The sequence below is a fragment of the Haliotis rufescens genome, unplaced genomic scaffold (assembly GCF_023055435.1).
Source record: "Haliotis rufescens isolate VD_foot unplaced genomic scaffold, xgHalRufe1.0.p SCAF_5, whole genome shotgun sequence".
In the NCBI taxonomy this organism is placed as follows: Eukaryota; Metazoa; Mollusca; class Gastropoda; order Lepetellida; family Haliotidae; genus Haliotis; species Haliotis rufescens.
The window spans coordinates 48,507,222-48,528,315 of NW_025964223.1; the positions used below are offsets into that span (position 1 = coordinate 48,507,222).

The window sequence follows — 21,094 nt, forward strand, 5'->3', positions numbered from 1 at the left end:
CATCTATGGCAGTCACATTCAATAAAAACAACCTTGTACTTTTTCCTAAATATGGAAGTCCATATTTTCTTATATTTAAGGGTATTTAGATATAAAGGCCTTTTTCTCCCTTGAAATGCAAGACTTTTTTTCCCTGACATATGCCTTAGACCTTCCTTTATAACTCTCTGGTGCCAAGATAAATCACTGATATTACAAGTAAGCTACATGTATGTTTTTCCCCAACCTATCTATAAAACAGACAGCACATACATTCTATTAAAATAGTTGATAAGAAAAAATACCCGACTATTACCCATGGATGTTCTCATTGACACATATGAATGCAGAGAGTAAAATTGAATACTGATCAATTGCTACTCATTTTATACTGATTCAATTGATCTTGTACCTGTCTCATATGTCTCAGTGAAGAAAAGAGGAGGACTCTACATGGTAGGAAATACAGTAGGGGTCATCTTCCCGAGGCAAGAGAGTTAACTGACTTTAAAAGTCCAGTTTCCACCCTTGCCGAACTAGGCTGGAATTACTGGGCTCGATCGTAGCGCCACCAGTGGCTATTACCAGTCATGTCCCTTCTAAGCCTCTCCTCTGGACCAATCAGATTCCATCTCTCGTATCACTTGCGTTTGCTTCACACAAAATGGTGGCGCCCGGTCAGTTAGATCTGATCGACAATCAAGATCTATATTCTGATAAAACGGGTCTTACATTGCAAAATGCTTCAAATCATGAGTGCACCTTGATTAAAAACATGAAAACATTTGGAAAATATCTGCTGACAACGAGTTGGCGGTGAACATGCTTTGCAAATCCTGCAATCAACAGAAATCTGTATGACGGTGTATGAACCGGATTTCGATTTCGGTGCACGATTTTGATTGGACTATGCATAGACTCGTTAGTCCAGCCAAAATGTAACTCCATAATACTAGCCTAGTTCGGCAAGGGTGGAAACTGGACTCTTATAGTCAGTAAACTCTCTTGCCTCGGGAAGATGAGTAGGGATATGTTTGTGAGTAGGTAATCTGTTTGACTCACCCTTGACATCTGGATAAGGAACTTCAGAACAAACACTGGGAAACCTGGCAAATCCTCAAGAACAGCATCGGAACAAAAATCAGATTTCTCAAAGTCAACCAGCTGGGTGTTGAGAAACCACACAAAGTTGTGGAGTTCGGACCACGATGGGTCCCTCACACCACAATGTCTGAAATAAACATGAACATCGAGCATGAAGCTATGTAGCTAACCTGCAATTTTCTGGATATTTTCAGCATTATATCATAAAGGTCATTAGACAAGAGTAAACAAGAAAACTCAGACATGTAAGTGAACGTCCCTATGATCAATGAAAAACCTATCTTTAGGCATACGACATACTATTTTCATATAAAATATGGCTGTCATTTCACAAACATAGTGCTTTCAGAGATATAGTGCCATGGCAATGTAGCTCACCTGGTGAATATATACCAGTAGACACCAGTTGAATATGTCAATAACACATTCTTAACAAAGTTGCTGTCAGCATTGACATTGCTTTCGCATGGAGTGATGTTTCTAGTGCATAGGAATGCATTTTGAGAGAAATTAAGCATGTTCCCAACTGAAGATTAAATCATGATCAACATCTAAAATACCTGAAAAAGACAGAACCAATGTGTTGAGCCCCACTACTAACTAAATATATACCAAATTCTTATGCATGTTTAACCAAAATGGCTTAGATATTGCCATAAATAGGTTTTGCAAAATGGCTGCATAGGTGGCTATGTTAAAAATTAGAATCGAGCCTCTAAAACAAATTACGGCATCATCATTTGTGGGAACCAGCATGTAAAAACTTACTTAAAACTAACACTTAATTCTAATAATATAAACAAAATACAATGTCATCAAAGAAGAAACATACATGCCAAAGTTCAGCTTCCTCAGCAAGGCAATTTCATGGGAGAAACATTTTAAGAGCATGGTCAAAACACTCAGTCAAAACAAGGTCAAACTTGGAAATATGGCAATATACGCTGTACTAAGTAAACAGATACTAAATTTCAATACATTTTTTAACAAAAATATCTCAGAAAAGCCCAAAATAAAACATTTAATATTTCAGCCGATCCAAAAATAGTTCACTTTTTTTGGATTTCATTTCTGACCAGAAAATGGTCAAATAAGCCACAACATAACTTCACTAAAAATACATTAACATAAAGTATGAAAGAATGACAACTCATTATCATATTAAGTTTGACAAATACTGGTATGACTTTACTAAAGTACTGACTGAAGAAGAACTGTCAGACATTCTTGATGTGTTCCTTCATGTGCTCTTGGGTTGATGTTAGTTAGACTGACTTTGTTGTTCAACCGCTTGAGGTATTGAAATGGTCGCTGGTAAATTTCACCTTGAAACTCAGAGTCATCAAAAAGCCTGTCATTATCACCATACTCTGCAAGGAAAGATGTTCGCTAAATTAACATTGAACTAGTGTGTAGTTTGAAATGATCTTGAACTGATAGATTTTAGTGTTTAAGCACTAAAACTTACTTTTGCTATATATGCATTGCTGGGTAATCTGATTACAATTTCAAATTTACAGTGGGAATATGTTACATAGAGTGTTTGTTTTCAGCACAGGTCTAGACGCTGTATCACTAGTGCCTTGCATGAAACTGAAAAATTGTGTTTGTGCAAATTGTCAGCTGGGTTGATAATTATTATAAAAAGTGAGTCAGCAGACAACAAAGGCAATGTCTTAAGATTTTTCTCAAACTTGCTAGGACTGGCAATTTGTCTAAGTCTGGTTCCCATTTAAGAAGTACCTTCTGGTTTTATGCCAGTGTTAAGCATCTGTAAACTGTCTTGAGGAGACCAGCAGTAGACATCAGGTAGAACCTCCAGCAAGGTGTGGATAAGACGCTGATTGACTCTCTGAATAGTATCAACATCACAAACATATATTGGTGTAGAGAAATGTTCTTTACTCTAACTAAATTATAACCCATCCGGTCTGTCCGTTTTGATAACAAACCAAATACTACATGAAACATAAATTTCTCCCTGTTCACTCTTGTCAATAACAATTTGTTACCAAGCAATATATATTTCCCTGCGCAGCAAATAAAGACTTAAAGAATGTGTCACACATTGTTATATGAGCTTGGTCTGTAATGTGAAATATGCTGATGTAAACATACCAAATAGTGCAGTGTACTGATTAATGTTATATCATAAGTGCTTATTTTATATATCTAAAAAGATTGTTTTATTAGTAAATAACATGAAGGTTATGAAGGAATGGCACATCTGAGATGGGGATATGTCTTTACTGGGTACACAGTATAACAAACTGCCTTTCACTCTCCAGATATTGACAGATACATACCCTGTCCTGTCTGACATCTGTGATGGTCTCCACCAGATACACAGTATTACATACAGCCTTTCACTCTCCAGACATTGACAGATACATACCCTGTCCTGTCTGACATCTGTGATAGGGATGGTCTCCACCAGATACACAGTATTACATACAGCCTTTCACTCTCCAGATATTGACAGATGCATACTCTGTCCTGTCTGACATCTGTGATAGGGATGGTCTCTACCAGATACACAGTATTACATACAGCCTTTCACTCTCCAGATATTGACAGATACATACCCTGTCCTGTCTGACATCTGTGATGGGGATGGTCTCCACCAGATACACAGTATTACATACAGCCTTTCACTCTCCAGATATTGACAGATACATACCCTGTCCTGTCTGACATCTGTGATAGGGATGGTCTCCATCAGATACACAGTATTACATACAGCCTTTCACTCTCCAGATATTGACAGATACATACCCTGTGCTGTCTGACATCTGTGTGAGGGATGGTCTCCATCAGATACACAGTATTACATACAGCCTTTCACTCTCCAGATATGGACAGATACATACCCTGTCCTATCTGACATCTGTGATAGGGATGGTCTCCATCAGATACAGAGTATTACATACAGCCTTTCACTCTCCAGATATGGACAGATACATACCCTGTCCTGTCTGACATCTGTGATAGGGATGGTCTCCACCAGATACACAGTATTACATACAGCCTTTCACTCTCCAGATATTGACAGATACATACCCTGTCCTGTCTGACATCTGTGATAGGGATGGTCTCCATCAGATACACAGTATTACATACAGCCTTTCACTCTCCAGATATTGACAGATACATACCCTGTGCTGTCTGACATCTGTGTGAGGGATGGTCTCCATCAGATACACAGTATTACATACAGCCTTTCACTCTCCAGATATGGACAGATACATACCCTGTCCTATCTGACATCTGTGATAGGGATGGTCTCCATCAGATACAGAGTATTACATACAGCCTTTCACTCTCCAGATATTGACAGATACATACCCTGTCCTGTCTGACATCTGTGATGGTCTCCACCAGATACACAGTATTACATACAGCCTTTCACTCTCCAGATATTGACAGATACATACCCTGTCCTATCTGACATCTGTGATAGGGATGGTCTCCATCAGATACACAGTATTACATACAGCCTTTCACTCTCCAGATATTGACAGATGCATACTCTGTCCTGTCTGACACCTGTGTGAGGGATAGTCTCCACCAGATACACAGTATTACATACAGCCTTTCACTCTCCAGATATGGACAGATACATACCCTGTCCTGTCTGACACCTGTGTGAGGGATGGTCTCCATCAGATACATAGTATTACATACAGCCTTTCACTCTCCAGATATGGACAGATACATACCCTGTCCTGTCTGACATCTGTGATAGGGATGGTCTCCATCAGATACACAGTATTACATACAGCCTTTCACTCTCCAGATATGGACAGATACATACCCTGTCCTGTCTGACATCTGTGATGGTCTCCACCAGATACACAGTATTACATACAGCCTTTCACTCTCCAGATATGGACAGATACATACCCTGTCCTGTCTGACATCTGTGTGAGGGATGGTCTCCATCAGATACACAGTATTACATACAGCCTTTCACTCTCCAGATATGGACAGATACATACCCTGTCCTGTCTGACATCTGTGATGGGGATGGTCTCCACCAGATACAAGTCCAGGGGAGACTTGAGCCAGACATGTCCCATGTTGTTGCTGATACAGCCCAGAACCAGCAGGTTGAAGAGGAGATAGTCAACACCTTCCTGAACCTGCAACAGTCAACGTGACATTGTTTAACTGGTGATGTTTACATGCTCATTTCATTCAATGCAGATATACTTAGAACCTATTCAAGGATACGAGACACTGCAAAGGTGAGTGTAGCTCACCTCATATGAGATGTCCAGGTGGAATATTCTTGGTAGGACTTGTCCAGGCTGCGGTGTATGATCCAGCAGTTTCTCTGCCACAGCCATTGTACACACACTTTTCTCATACAGATGTATGGACACTGATGTAGCAGGGACTCTAGGGTTCAGACGCTGCAGTGCCTCCACCTGGCGCTTCTTGTACAAGGTCTTCCCCACACCAGCTCTCTTGGACTTGATCACTCGCACTGTGGAACTTCAGACAAAAATTTATACTCTGATGACAGCACTCCACTAAAAAATTAAATTAAGTCATCTTTATCCATAATCCTTACAAACCTATTTCTCAGAAGCATATTACTAAGGACACACTTTTTTGGTTCATGAAGATTCGTGTAGATTTTGAAATAACACAACGTTCAACCACATTTCACCTCACCTTTACTTTTATGGAGCTATATATCCTCCTAGAGGATCGAGTAGGTGGACGTGGAGATACGGGTGCACAAAGTAGCGTTTAACCAAACACACTCACTCACTCACTCACTCATAGGCTGATCCCTCAGGCAGTTCAAAGAAGAAGATGCTAAATGGTCAGACAACTGACAAAGCACCATGACATATGGATCTTCAGGGAAACTTTGAAATTAAAACAGGGTTTCAAGTGCCTTAACATTCTCTGGAGCAGTGACATTGTTTTTTTACTGTCAGGCCACTGCATGATCTTTGTGTTTTGCTAGAAGAAATCTGAAAAATAAGTATCGATACTCTTACCTGCTGAAATCCAAATTTGAAGCGGTATTGTGGTCTTGCTGACATTCCAATTTCTGAGAAAATTTTAATAGCAGATATTTTTTCACTTCATGCAAGTTTTGCAGTGCAGGAGGTGGACATCTTTGTCTTTCTAGAGCTGCCACAATTCTTGCCTTGAATTCATTTTCCGTGGAACAAAGTACCACAAGTTGACAGTCAAAATCTGAAAATTCACATACTCGTATACAAATATGTGAATTCTGATAGAAATGACAATTAAACAAACATTTCAGTTGATTGTAGTATTGACATATAGATACTTATTATCTGAAATTACCAAAAGGGATGAAAGTAATTGTTCAAGACTCAACCTTAGGACTACTAGCTGAAGTTGCTGACTGTTATTGTTTTATGGAAAGTATATAAAGGAATACTAAGCAAAACATTGCTCTGAACATCCCCACAATTTCTCATTAGACACATCTACTATGTATATGTTAGTATACATGTATCTTTATTCAACATTGGTCCCTAATGTTCTCTAATTCAGTAAAAAAACATAAAAACAAGAAATTCTGATGCCTTTCACTTCTAAAAATTTTATATGCCCTTCTGAACGAGAGAGATCAATTCCAGGTTTGTGAATAAACGTGCCCAATAGAATATGCAATGTACTTCTGGGTTAATGCCATGTTATTTCCTGTTCAAGAGTTTGTCTAGGGCTATATGAAATCTGATGCCCCTTGTTTACTTGGGTAATAAGAAAGTTATATGTACTTAAGGTTTAATTATATACTTCACCTGCATACATGGAAGGTATTCAAAAAGTTTGTATAACATATTATGAACAATTGAAAATATGTTTTTGTTTTCTCATGAATTCAACCAGGTATTCACAAAAATCTAATCAACTCTCTCCCTTGTGACCACACATGAATGACAAGCATAGTCAAATACTTATTAAAAGACTCATAGATTCTGATGACCAATTACATGTGAGAACATTTCTAGTTGTGCTAATACATGTATGAAGTTCTCTATTCCATACTGTTGACAAGTCATTTCATGAGTGAAGTTTTGAGAGCTGTTTCATGTGACCTCTGGTGACCTTGACCTTCGACAAAGATTAAGAAATATCAATTGAGATCTAGAACACATATGACACATAATTAAGTTTCATCAAATTCCAATGATAAATACTCAAACGATAGTGTAAATAAATTTAAACCTTTCATGATGCCAACACAACAGGTAACCTTGACTTCCAATGTCACCTAGAACTCCCCAGCTGTATCTGTTTATATCAGCTAAAAAGTCTTGAACATTTTACAATGGAATCTGTGAAAAAAAAGACTGTGCCTTATCCAGATCTATCTCAATACAAGACCTTCATTCATGGTGAGAATTTACTACCTGGTTTATCGATACTGTGTTGAATTGTGTGACAAGGGACCAATTTATCATGCAAGTAATGCAATGTATAATCCAGATTTACATTGTGTTTACACCGAAGACACTTTCTCAAAATTAAGCTATATCTTACACAAAAAATGTGTTTAAAAAATGTATTTTCTTAAAGGGTTGTAGGGGATACTTCTTTCGATTACATCATAGATGCAGCAAACTTACTCTTGTATAATTTGTTCATGAATGTCTTGAGCGTTCATATTGTGACAGCAAGGGATGAAGCTACTACTAGAATCTCACTAATCCACCATCTAAACCTGACTGAACTTTTCCAAACAAATCCAGTTCAACAAGATTTCACTGTAAAATGTGTAGATGAGTAAATCAATTGCAGCAGTCCAATTTAAGCCAACATATTAAGCAGCTAAAATAGAAAGAGGTATTTCATGAGAATGGGAAGACTTTGTTGATACATGTATTTACATAACTATACTTCACACTTGTATACCTTTGTCCCTGCTTGAATACTCCTTTAGCTTCTTCTCTGCCCTCTCTTCTATCTCATACTGCAGCAGATCAGCATTGGCCATTGTATACAACTTGCCAGGGTTGCTGAAGAAGGCTCGTCGCAGGAAGATGTCAACCTAAAAACATTGCTCAAGATCTGGTATTTCTATTTATTAAGAACATATTATTTCAGATTTATCTATTTTACACATATATATGTCTTTACACAAAAGTAATGAGTTAAACTAACAGTTAATGTTTCACAAATGAAACCTAAAAAATGTAAACTTTTATGTAGTCTCGGAACTCTTAACATCTATTCATAAATGGATAAATACATACCTATTAAATATTCTGACCTGACAATTATTGTCAGTGATAAGGACTTAATTCAAGAAACACAGAAATAGGAAAGAGCGTCATGTTACTGTTGCTCACCTGGATATGTAGTCAACAGTGCAACGTGTCAACAGAGACAGCCACTTAAACAAATTTGCTGTCAGAAATGCTACTCATTTATTTTTACATACATACTGAGGAATAGAGTTAAATAAACTTTACTTAAAGTTTCAACACAGAACCTTCTAAGGAGAATGATTTATCTGATGCCATACATTTTTTTCAAATTGTTTCATACAAGAAACCCAGTGAAGCCATAATTATTTGAAAACAATATGTTGTCAGGAGAAGGAAACATGCATGCCAAAGTTCAGCTTCTTCAGTTTGGCAATTTCAGAGAAGATGTGTTGAGAGTGAGAACAAAGAGGAACCACTTGCACAAGGTGTCATCATTGGTGGGAACAAGCATGTAGTGTTTCCCCTGCCCTTTTATTTTGCGCACTGCCCCTTTTTTTGGCCTGCACTGCCTTTTCTGACATTTACTGTTTTGTCTGGAGAAAACCATGACAATATACATGGAAATCTGTTGCTGGATGCCCTTTTTATACTATTAGTTCCCTTTTTGAAAATCTGTTGCCTTGGCAGTTTTGGTAGATGGCAGTAGAAGATGTTTATGATGGAAGACACACAAAGGATGATGCTAGACAAAGAGAGCACAACATAAGCCCCATTGAATTTCAGTAAAAAGTATAGATTTACCTGGTCAAAGGTAGTTTGTGGAGTGCACAAAAGGACCTCATCTGGTTGAGGAAGGGGCTCATCTTCTGAATGTTTGTACATGTACAGAACAGTGTTCAACATGTCAGCTACAAAACAAAAAATATGGCAATATCAGCAAAGACTTTCAATTTGTCTATTCTTCGTGACTTGGATGGCAGCACCAAGCATATTTACATATATTTAAAGAATATATATTTTCAACCTTCCGTAGCACTGCAACATTTAATTATTTGACAATGTAATTTGTCTTCTCATCCTCATATATCTCACCTTGAGGGCAGACAACCAAGTTAGAAATTCCTGGTTTCAGTGGCGGTGGTATAGTCCTGTTAAATGGCCGCTCGTCTGGAAAAAATATATTAAGGCAGAATATTTATTCATTCAAAGTTATTGATCACCCAATTTGACCCTTAATCTTCACCATACTGCCAGTATATTTTGAAGTGTACTGTTGACGAGTAATATAAGGAGAAATGCCTTTTTAATGTAACTTTGCCATTTGCCATTTGACATGACGACAATACAAGACAGGTGCTAATTAGTTGTATAAAGTAAATTTCACTGATTGAAAAATAATTCTGATGTTGGTAGCTTGAGATTCATGCTGAGAAACCACCAGTAGTGATTTATTTCTAGTATATTTCATCTACTGGCATGATGAGGCAAATGGGCAAAGATACATTTTCGATGCTTCAAGTTGACGTTTTTGCCAAGAGAACTATTTAAATTTTGACTAAATCATATTGACTTTTATTTTGTAATCTCAGTGCCTGCATGGTGATTGGAACAGAGCAGATTAAGTCTAACAGCTTGGATATATGAAGGGAAATGTCCAGTGGACAATCAAGCTATTATGCACAGCCTGGGGGTTATCAGAAACAGCAAATGTCATGGTTAGGATATGTATGTTTATTTGTATCATGTTGTGTACAATACACAACTTGTTGAGGCACTTGTCTGTGGATCATGCCAAATTTAACTGGCCATGGAAACTGCACTGATAATTTTGGAAGACATTTTTTCATACCTCCATATTCTCTCCCATTTCTCTTTTCACTCATTTTTTGCAGTTGCAATCTATCTTACAGACACTAAGACATACAATAGCTGTTTCCTGTGTAAATCCATATCCATATATGTGCTGTAAGCTCAAGCTAAAGGTACCTGATTGAGCCTGCTGTCTGAGGATGATGCCCAGATGTTTAAGCCTATGAAGTCAAGTCTCTACAGTTGTGTTACTAAAATCAGCAAGTGTCTATATGGCATATCCTGCCCATTACTTGTGTAAATCTATATCAAGCTCAAGGTACCTGTTTGTGCCAGCTGTCTGAGGATGATGCCCATATGTTCCAGACTGAGATAATCTGCTACACTGGACGACACAGCTTCCAGGAACGTCTTCCACACTGACCTCAAGTTGGCGGTCAAAGCCTGTACAGTTGTTATATTCCTGTTTAACAAATAAACCACATACATGGAAAATCACAGGCAAACTGTTGAACACATGTGAGCTGCAAAATAAAGTAAAAATATGAAAGACAACAACTACACTGGAATTCTGTCCTTGTCATTTCTTCAAACTATCTACAAAGCCAATTCAGATATTAAAAATCATCATTGCCCCATGTTCATGTTGATATGTACAGGTCAGGTGAGTTACTATTACTTGGTCCAATAATCTATGAATTCTAAATCATGCCAATGTATGGTTTTCAAAGAAAGTAGGGGACAATCCTTATAATTTTATAAAAGTAAAATATGTGCCTAATTCATAAAGTTAATTTTAATATGAACTTAATGGATTTTGTAAAATGTCTATGGTATATGTTAATGTACATCATGTAAGCAGATGATAACTTCCAATAGCTAGACTACGCACAACCCAGCAAAATCTGTACCTTATGGTCGCTTGACTAGTCAATTTTAATGGTGGGCAAGTGAAAGGTCTGGTACATTTTTTCAGACTTTCTCAGCCCATGCATTTGGACTCACTTGTTATGACCTGAGATGTTTTTGACCCAGGACCTTGCAATGGATGACACCGACTCTCCTCCCACCTGCCAGCCAAGGAACAATGGATCAACCGAAGACTCCACGTCTTCCTCCTCATCTGGGAAGTCATCTTGATGTTCCATACACCAAACAATACCTGAAGATAATCAATGGCATAAAAGACCTAATTGGCTGTCTCCTTTCTTCTGGTATAATTATTTTGTTTAAAGCACTGATGCCCACCAGGTGCACCAGGTGGCTGTGTAATGTGGTCTGTTTGATGTGAGAGGACAGTTTGATAGCAATGTAATGTCATTTCATTGATTTGCTAACAAACATTCATGAAAAGTATTATTGCATTTGGTAAAGCAGTTTCTGAGATATTTTACTGTCACATCATTGTCGACTAGAGGTGTTTGCAAGTACCTGTCCCCGCAATTTACTCAACATTTAAAAGTCCAGCCTTATGTACCACCATGTACTATCAATCACAAAACATTACGTCCAGATTGATCTCAATCAAGACAACTACATAAGATCCAACAATTACAAAGACTTTAATTACATGTAATAGTGCAACAGAACTTTGTATTTGTATGTCAGGACTTTTTTTGCAGGGATATGAGTCAGTGGATGTCCCACAGTTGGTACAATATGCTGTTATCTGCTACAGTTACATGAATATAAACATGAATGCAGTAATCATGATTATGTGATACAAAATTATGACAACATAAATAATGTAATTTCTATCAAGAATTAATAGCACCAGTTGAAATGTTTTCATTGTGTATGAGTACTGAAGAAAACTGGTACTTTGGGGGATATACTCTGAAAAAAACCACATCATATGGAATTGAGTCAATCTTTTTCCCATGGAAACGGAAAACATAAAAATTCACAAATTCCCTAAATAGCAAAAGGCACCAGCTGACCATCTGATCTCTGTGTGTGCAAAGTTTCATGAAAGAGTGAGCGAGTATGGTATAAAAAATTATTACGGACAAACAGACACACTGATTACTATATCCCCATGTAAAACCTGAAGACATGTCCATTCCTCTTTTGTACTGAATTCCAAAGCTCCATAAAAATCCATACAAAGATAGATATATATCTGGGTCCAGCAAATTACCACCAAATCCCTGTTTCAAAGATTTAACATAATCCTTAATACAATCAAGGAAGGACTTACTTTATATTCACAGAAAGTATTTGAGACAAATAGAATTAATACCATGTGAATTCTCTCACACTCAACCCAAAAGGATTTGCTTGACTTTTTACAATCTCAGAAAAGAACAAAGTTCCATTCCATCAAAATATTGTTTTTCAACTTTGTTCACCATTATCCCATAAAAAACTTCATTCCTTGATCCACAGGGCTTATGCTACAAAACAAGGTGACCATAGACAGAGGTACACATCTATATTCAGAGGTTCAGGGCAATTTGTCAAAAATGAAAGTAAATCCCATCTGAAGCTTACTGAGGAAACAGTATATGAAATACTGGACTTCCTCATTGATAACACTGATGTAAAATTTTGGGGAAAGCCACTAAGGCAAGAAGTAGGTATCCCCATGGGCACCAATTGTGCTCCCCTTCTTTTGATCTGTTTCTTTATACATATGAGTCGGAGTTTCTCCTTGGATTGGCAAAGTCAACGTAAGCATCAGGTACATCAATGATCAGATATCATTCAATAACCATCAAATGGCCAAATCCCTTCCACTGATTTACCCTCTAGAAACTATTGAGTGCTATTTTTTAATTTTGTGACCTTGACCTCTGCACTGCATATAAAATATTTCTCAAACTCCATGTGGAATGAGACAGTTGTTAGATATCCTCAAAGGAAGTAATCTTTGCCCAATATTCACACAAAAATATTATTCAACTAGCGTTTAAAAATGTCCCCAAAGGTTACCTTGACCTTCAAATAACTTTTAAAGTATGTAAACAATGTTAGAGTTCCATGCCTCAGAAACTGGTAATAATATAACCATGTTCTACAAAAAGCTGAATGATAATGTTGACCTTCTGCTAATCTTGACTAAACTCCTCAAAGCAGGTATATACTAAGATTAATGATGATTCCATTGATAGGTTTTGGGAAACTGTAACCAGAAACTTTTTGTGAGTATTTTCATAACATGTGCTGAAAGAATTTTCCAGGGCCCTGGAAGAAAAATCTCTAATGTGAATGATATGTGTGTAGTATCTTTTATAAAAATCAAAATGAAGCAGTCCTGTAAATTTTAAGATGTTAAGATAAATGCCATGACTGCATCCAAATTCCACTTTAGTGATAGATATTTCTTATGTTTCTGAGAGTATAATGATGAAACATTTTTTTCAATATTAAAAAAATCTCAGACTGATCTTCATGAACATTCAGCCCTAGCATACACAGTAATCTCTATCACTCCCTCATACATCTTACACTAGCTAACTAGCATAACTTTTCATGCAATACAACTCATACACATGTAATATATATTACCTACCCAAATCAATATCTTCAGGTTTCACTTCTACCAAGGCATGTCTAGCAAGTTTTTCTGAGAAGTCACTGTTTTTCATAGCATCAATGAAAGCTTGTTTAGTGTCAATATCTTGATTTGTCGTCTCTTGTTCAGTTTCTTCGGTCTCTGTCTCAGTTCTGTCTTTCTTTGCAAATACAACTTCTCTGGCACTCTTCATCGCAAGGCTGAGATCAGACTCTGTACAGTCAGGCTTGATCAGAGACAACATTGAATACACACGAACAGAAGGTTCCTCCTCTGTGCCTAGTTTGATGAGTTCTCTCTGAAGGAACACCAGCTGGTCAATGGTGTAGAAGTTCAGCTCCAAGTACTCATCTCTTCTGTTACTGACATAGTTCATCCATTCATCATGGAAGTCCTCAAACTCATTTGCAAGAGCATGGATGAAGACCTCAACACCTTCCTTCCCTCGATGTCCCTTCAAAGTTTCAAGATTATCCCCTTCACCAAATTCCAAAATTGTGCATGCTTTTCTCTCATCTCCACAAAAAAACTTCCCCTTCCAACAATTGAACAAGACGCATCCATCTGTACACAGTCTGATGTATGTTTTGGCCAGACGCACTATGCCATCTAAAACCTGTAATACAAAACATAAACAATCTTGAATCCTCTTATGGTGATAAATACCTGAAAAGAGGTAAATACCTCGTTGATCCATAAAGCATCAAAGTTAAGATAAGGGCTTCATCTTTTTTCCCACTAGAAATAGCAAATTTTAAAATTTCATTTTCGGTTTTAGCCAATCTCACTCTGTTTAGTCTGTAACCCACAATACATTTTGAACAATATCATTGTATTGTTTTACCTAAATCACATATGAATCAAGTATGTTACTGAATTTGAAACAATGAATGTAAGATATATTGTTATAACACTGGTTAAACATTGCTACATTGCATAAGTTTCCTTCACACTGAGCTCAAATCAATTCACTTGAATTAATTCTAACTGTTTCACAACACTAAACCCAATAATGGTGAAAAACAACTACATAACTTATCAGAAAAAGCAGTTAGCTGTTTCTGAAAAAAACATTTTAGAAACAAGAAAGTGTATGCCTTACAAAGACACCAAAACATATCACTGCCTTGTATAGCATTGACCAGAACTCATAACATATCCACACATGATTTTTCTTGGGTTTTTTGCTGTACAATGCACTCAGCAATTTTTCAGCTATATGAGGGCAGCCTGTCAATAAAAAAGTCTGATTCAGACAATCCATTGATCGATATGGTGAGCAATGATCCACTCCTTTGGTTTACGATCGTGGATCCACAATCAACCAAATCACCGAGTCTGCTGCCCGATTCATTTCATTAGTCACCTCTTTTGACCAGCATAACTTGCTGGAAACCTATTCTAACCTGGAATCCCCCATGGGGGTAACTTACGTAAGTTCAATTAACAAATTCCACAGTACTGGCATGACTGTATCAATATCATACAACTGCATGCAACAGACTCATGGAAACAATTTGAGGAATCCAACCTTGACATTGAATTTAAACTTCCATATCTTGAACTTCTTAAATACTACCAAGTATCAGGATTGTACACACAAACTCATCAGTAACTGGCAATGATTAAAACAAATATATCTCCAATAAACTACATGACAACCTGATCTCTGACATATTACTGACAGTTTATTTGTTGGACATTTGACACACAGATGTAAATATCAAAACTTATACCTTTAAAGGTAACCCTGTCTTAGAAACTGACAATGATATCTAAACATATTTTATAACCAGTGTAAAGATGTTCACCATTATTTAGTGATGTAATACTTGAGAGGTCATGAGAATCAAGCTAAACTAGAATGTTTTCAATCATACAAAACAACATGCCTGCAATGAGTTTATATTGCAATTCCGTGAACATTTTTGGGGGATGACTTTTTATTTTGCTATCTATACTCATAAAAAGAGTGCCATGGCAATGTAGCTCACCTTGATATTAAGTGCATCATCATCAATTAAAAATGTCAACAAAGACAGCCACTTATCATAACTTACTGATACTGTGTGCAGTGGTGTTGAAAGATTCATAAGAAGGCTGAAAATTTCTTGAGAGTCTCATGTCATAATTGGAATAAATAACAGTTATATTTGTAGGAAAGGCAATGAGAACTTTCGACCAGACAGATGAAAACGCAATCTGTTCACTGTGGAAATGCATTGAAAACCTATGTACGGGATAATATAAGTTGCCAACTGATCTTGAGGGGTATATGGTCTGATGTACCCTGTGTGTAAGCCTATGTTCCCCAAGCCATCAGGCGAGTGGTACATAATATCACCGATATTCATTCACATAGACCAAGATTATATGTCTGAAGTTTCACAGAGTAAAACACTTTGATTCAGCCATTTTGACAGCTAGCAGGCAATGCAAGTGAACTGAGTTTCTTCCCATAAACATCAGTTCATTTCAGCTTAACGATACTTCTGCAAGATAAGCAAGTTACCAAAGGTGTGTTCTGATTGATTTCTAGGCTAGCTACGTGAGCGGGCATCATGGAAAATAATTACCCGCTCCTTAACCAAACAGAAACTAGTATTCATGGAATGACCAGCACAAACCTAAATATTATTGAAAATTTGTGGTAAAAACGTCCAAAATTCACTGACAATATCATCAACAACGATCAGGTGTTCAAGCTTATCTGGACCACTTGGCAAAACCTAATTGACAAATCCCAGTTCTCAGCTGTATTGACACTTGCAATAACTTTCACAAAAATAATTCTTAAATAATCTCACCATGATGAAGTGGTCAACATCATCTTTTCCCTTTTCTGCCTGTCCTGCTACCAGCATTAGCCTGCTCTGAAGATCCACCAACTGCCTGTAGCTGTATTTCCGGGATCCATTTTCCTCTTTGTCTTGTGTAACATGCAGGCTGATTACATTGTTCAAGGCCTATAAGCCAAAGAGAGGTCATAATTACAAATCTGAATGGTGCCTGAGCTGCCATGTTAAAAATTTGATTTAAAACTCTTTCTACAAACTCAGGTGACATCATTGGTGGATAGAGGCATTTCTGAGGATTTCAGTTGGATGAAATACGTATCTATAGAATCTTTAACATCATGATAAATGGAACATTCAGTATGTGTTAAATCCCACCTCTAATAAACATATACCAAATTTCATTACATTTTGAACAAGCATGTGAAGTTTCAGTTTCATTGGTTTCGCGGTTTCATGGTAGAAGCTCATATGACTTGTTCCAAAGTTAAGATCTTCTAAGAGCAAAGGCATGTACAGTTAAATAAGACTGTGACTTTGGTGTCATAAAACAATATCAAATGTGACATATCCAATCACCACTGTTCACACACCATAAAAAAGTCATTAGCAGATAAAGGTATGATGCACAAACTTGCACACCTACTTTCAGCGTTAGACATTGCTTCTCGTTCTCTAGTCTCAACACAAGTGTGAGCAAGGTGGTGGTTGAGAACAATCTAATTTTTTCCCCAGCTGTATCCAACAAACTACTTTTTTACTGAGCACCATTATACAATCTATTACTTTTAACTATTAACACATTTTTACATTTGGGTATTTTCAACAAAATAAACTATAAATTTTCTTCAACACTGCCAACAAACTATTCGTTTTGTGCATATTTTTGAAACAAACAATTAATTCCTCCCACTCATTCCCTCTTTAGAAATGAAATGGATGCTCCCTTACTGCATCATAAACATTAACTTGATCCAAATAAGGCAATATACTTAACATGATATCCCACAGATATGTCAACACCTTTCAGCTTCAAACACAAAACATGGTCCAAAATAACATTATAAACTAATATGATTAATTCTATCAGCACAAAAAAATGGTAGCAATGATGGGATGATCAAACAAAGCTTCAACTCAATTAGTTAATTTTCATGTCAAAGAAGCAGTTAAAATGTTTATGGACAAAGCATTGCAGACACCACAAAAACATAAATGTAGCCCTGACCTAGAAGGGAGGGATATCTTACCAGAAGTGAACAGTTCTCTATGTCATCAAAGTTTCCAATTCTGTACAGGCCCCTGTTGTTTATCTGACCTGCCTGTGTCAAGGAGGTTACTTCAACAGATCCATGTGACTTCTTAACTTCCTTCAGCCAGTTCAAAAGTCGATTGGATTCAGTCTACCACACAAATAAATAAATATTGCAAGCCATCAGATCTATATTCATAGGTAATAATATATGCTAATCCACAAGACAAATACCAGCAAGCATCAATTAGGACCAGCTTTATCAAATATAAAAGCATGTTATTTACTGTCAAGGACAGAACCTGGCAGAATAGTGATGACATACAGTTGTGAAAACTTAATGATATTATTCAAAATGGACGTTTTGCAGTGACCTACCTGACAATGACATTTGATGAACCCTGCATTCATTTAGAGTCATCAGATGTTTCATGAATTGAGACATGTTGCCTCGTGGGAAATGTGTTAAGAAATTGTGATAAAAAATTATAAGAATTGACTTTCACTTTGTGTGAGTTCATTGGAGAATGAACCTTCATAGGGTGAGGGCCAAACTGTATGAACGTTGGAGCTTGCGACAAAGTGAAAGTCAATTCTTATAATTTTTTATCACAATTTCTTTCCTAAAAGGATGTAAGCCAAGATCTAAACACAATTTAATTTACTACGTGTTTACACTGACAGCCAAACAACAACCAGCTATATCGCGGAATAAAATAGTTCCCCAAAAAGAGAGGTGACATGAGCGTATGGATGCAGAACTTGCTCTTCAGACACATCTTACGCAACACATGTGTTCATATAATATCCCCATTAGATGAGAAAGGTCTGTAATGAACTACCTCAGTAAGTCAGTCAGAATGACAGCGCGTCATAATACATTTACATCAAGTACAAGACGTCAAAATGGCCGACACGATAAACGTGACGGGAGGATTTCCGAAGTTGTTAATGAACCTGTGGCGGTTACATGTGTTAGTCATCATTGATCAACTGACCGATTATTGAAAGGTGATTAAAGACACCAAGGTAAATTCGTAGATTGCTGGAGACAGTCACTGTCAGACTAGACACAGATCGAGTTGATACTGTCGATAGCTTGGATGTGCATTTTTTCGTTTGTTCATTAGGATGGGCCGTAGCGAGGAAATTCATGAACAATCATACAGTCAAGCTCTCTTATGTTTCTCAATGTATACTGAAATGCTGAGACCAAGATTAAAGGTTCTAAATGATCAGAAATAATCCTTATGTATGTTTTCGTGCTAGGAAATTGCCAGGGTTTTCCCCAGGAATGTGGAAGTAGTCCGTCAGTGTTTACGTCTTTTCAAGAACACGGTCTCGTGAAAAACGTATGAACATCAAATTGTGTCGTTCATACACTTATGAACGTCAATTTTCGCGGTCATGTGACCGACCTCTCGTCCAATGGAAAAGCCGTATATCATGTAAACGTCAAATTAAAAATTATTTAATAATAAACTTAAGGGTTTTGTTGCAGATTTGTTTCTGTTATTTGACTACTTATCAAAAGACAGGAAGTGAAATTTAGTTCACATCACACACTACCATTCTTCAGTATAATTTGCATTAAAATACAGCAAATGGATCCTAATGATCAAAATCAGTAAATAAATTATTTGCAAACTGTTTTCAGATCATATCATATTTGTTAAGTATTGGCTGTACAGCAAAGCCAGTTCACAATATTTGCAAATATTGTTAAAAGTTATATTAATGTCACAAACAATATCAAAGGCAATACCATGTCAAACCTTCTGACTTTGATCTGATTTCAGTTTGATTTCTATTCTTAAGATTATTATCAAAATGGACTCTGCAATCAGGCAAAAGTGGGCATGATAAAAAGGTTGTGGTTTTTGTCCCGCTACTTTGCATAATAGGTCACGGTATCTGTAATGGGTCCTTCGTAAGGAGTTCAAATGTTTGTGACTTCAGTATTTGATCAGGATATCCTTCAAAATGTTCAAATTCAAAAGCTAAATTTCATCTACGTTTCATCTATTCAATAACATGTAATTTCATTATGGTGACAAACAAATCCTCAAATTTTGGTCAGTGGTTTCTGAGCAATATCAAATACAAAAGGCTTTTGCCCCATTATCTACAATAGCAGAAGTTGAATGCCATTCATAGAGTGTTAATCAGGTTTTATGTAGTTTAGTAAAGAGCACATATGTGTATGTATTATTCTTGCAACAACAAAGTTCAGTTCATATACTCAAAACAACAACAACAACCCTTATTTTTCAGGCAAAACTGCACATAATACATCAATAACTACTCCTTTCTTGTCATGCATGTCTCATGGCATAAACCCTACACCTGTGAAATTTGTCGTCATTCATTTGATGCTGAGTTAATGACTTCATCACAAGTATAATTAGCGCTGGAACCACTGAGATCACCCAACAAAGACTATGAAAATTACACAATAACGTTCACCCCTGCTTCTGATGGTGTCAAGGACATATAGCAATCAGTGGTTCGCAGTTGGTATTTCTCATGTCTGAGGTAATTATTCAATCTCAGATTGGTCTAGAAATCCAAGTCTGATGTGGTGAATGTATTACATGTTATGTAATATGCTACATGTACTTACATTAACTGTAGTAGGATTTGTAAGGATACATTCAAATATGCAGAAGTAACTATTGCTTACAATGATGTGACCATGTTTTACAAAAACCTGAATGTAGACCTTGGCCTTTGAATTATTTTTTACCAAAACTTTTTCAAGGAGTGTATATACCAAGTTTTATGATACATCATTAATATTTTTTGAGAAAGTGTAACCACAAATGTTTGGGTGACATACAAACTCAAATGTTAACAATCAACTTCCAACAAAACCCTGAAGCACTTGCTGGACCCCGCTCAATTTTAAACACTTTTTATCATTATGACTTTATTTACAGCAACTACATTCACACTTTTCCTAAACTTTTTGTCCAAATAATTGAAAATATAAACGAAAAATAACAGCATTATTAAGAGTTACCAGTTTGTCTGGAAGATTCTCGTCAGACTTAAGCTCCTGCCAGACAAGTTCACAGTTCTTGAGGAAAGTGGCATAGTCTGCAGTCTGTGGTGTGTTGAAGATCAGTGGAGCATATCCAGTGGTTGCTGAGTGAAAACAGTTGACTTTGTGTATCTCCATCGCTTCCTCTCCAGCTGAGATGTAAGCCAGGTCCACAAACACCTTCAGTTCCTTCACGCCATCTGACATACAAACACCAAATTGTAAAATCATTTTCAAAACACATCCATGGCACCCTAGTGATTACTCCAGAATATGTTTGGTACACCACAATAATGGAGAGGATCACCATTTCATGTGAAACATGTACCTAACATACTATGCTGAATACATTGTCAGAAGTCATTAGCATCTCCATCACAATTTTACTAT

General features: G+C 36.8%; 1 protein-coding gene across 1 annotated transcript in view; it reads right to left on the reverse strand.

The window, feature by feature from the left end:
- The window catches only part of LOC124137116 (E3 ubiquitin-protein ligase rnf213-alpha-like), a 196,930-nt gene that overhangs the window by 89,886 nt on the left and 85,950 nt on the right, over positions 1-21,094 (reverse strand). Inside the window, exons 19-34 of the mRNA XM_048384001.1 lie at positions 20,684-20,904; positions 17,660-17,812; positions 16,422-16,580; positions 13,612-14,230; positions 11,103-11,259; positions 10,421-10,560; positions 9,381-9,455; positions 9,090-9,196; positions 7,993-8,128; positions 6,099-6,300; positions 5,346-5,580; positions 5,121-5,225; positions 3,669-3,707; positions 2,827-2,935; positions 2,288-2,453; positions 1,042-1,210 (exon numbers count right to left, since the gene is read on the reverse strand). Of these exons, the coding sequence (XP_048239958.1) occupies positions 1,042-1,210; positions 2,288-2,453; positions 2,827-2,935; positions 3,669-3,707; positions 5,121-5,225; positions 5,346-5,580; positions 6,099-6,300; positions 7,993-8,128; positions 9,090-9,196; positions 9,381-9,455; positions 10,421-10,560; positions 11,103-11,259; positions 13,612-14,230; positions 16,422-16,580; positions 17,660-17,812; positions 20,684-20,904 (2,792 nt within the window). The remainder of the gene's footprint in view (positions 1-1,041; positions 1,211-2,287; positions 2,454-2,826; positions 2,936-3,668; positions 3,708-5,120; positions 5,226-5,345; positions 5,581-6,098; positions 6,301-7,992; positions 8,129-9,089; positions 9,197-9,380; positions 9,456-10,420; positions 10,561-11,102; positions 11,260-13,611; positions 14,231-16,421; positions 16,581-17,659; positions 17,813-20,683; positions 20,905-21,094) is intronic.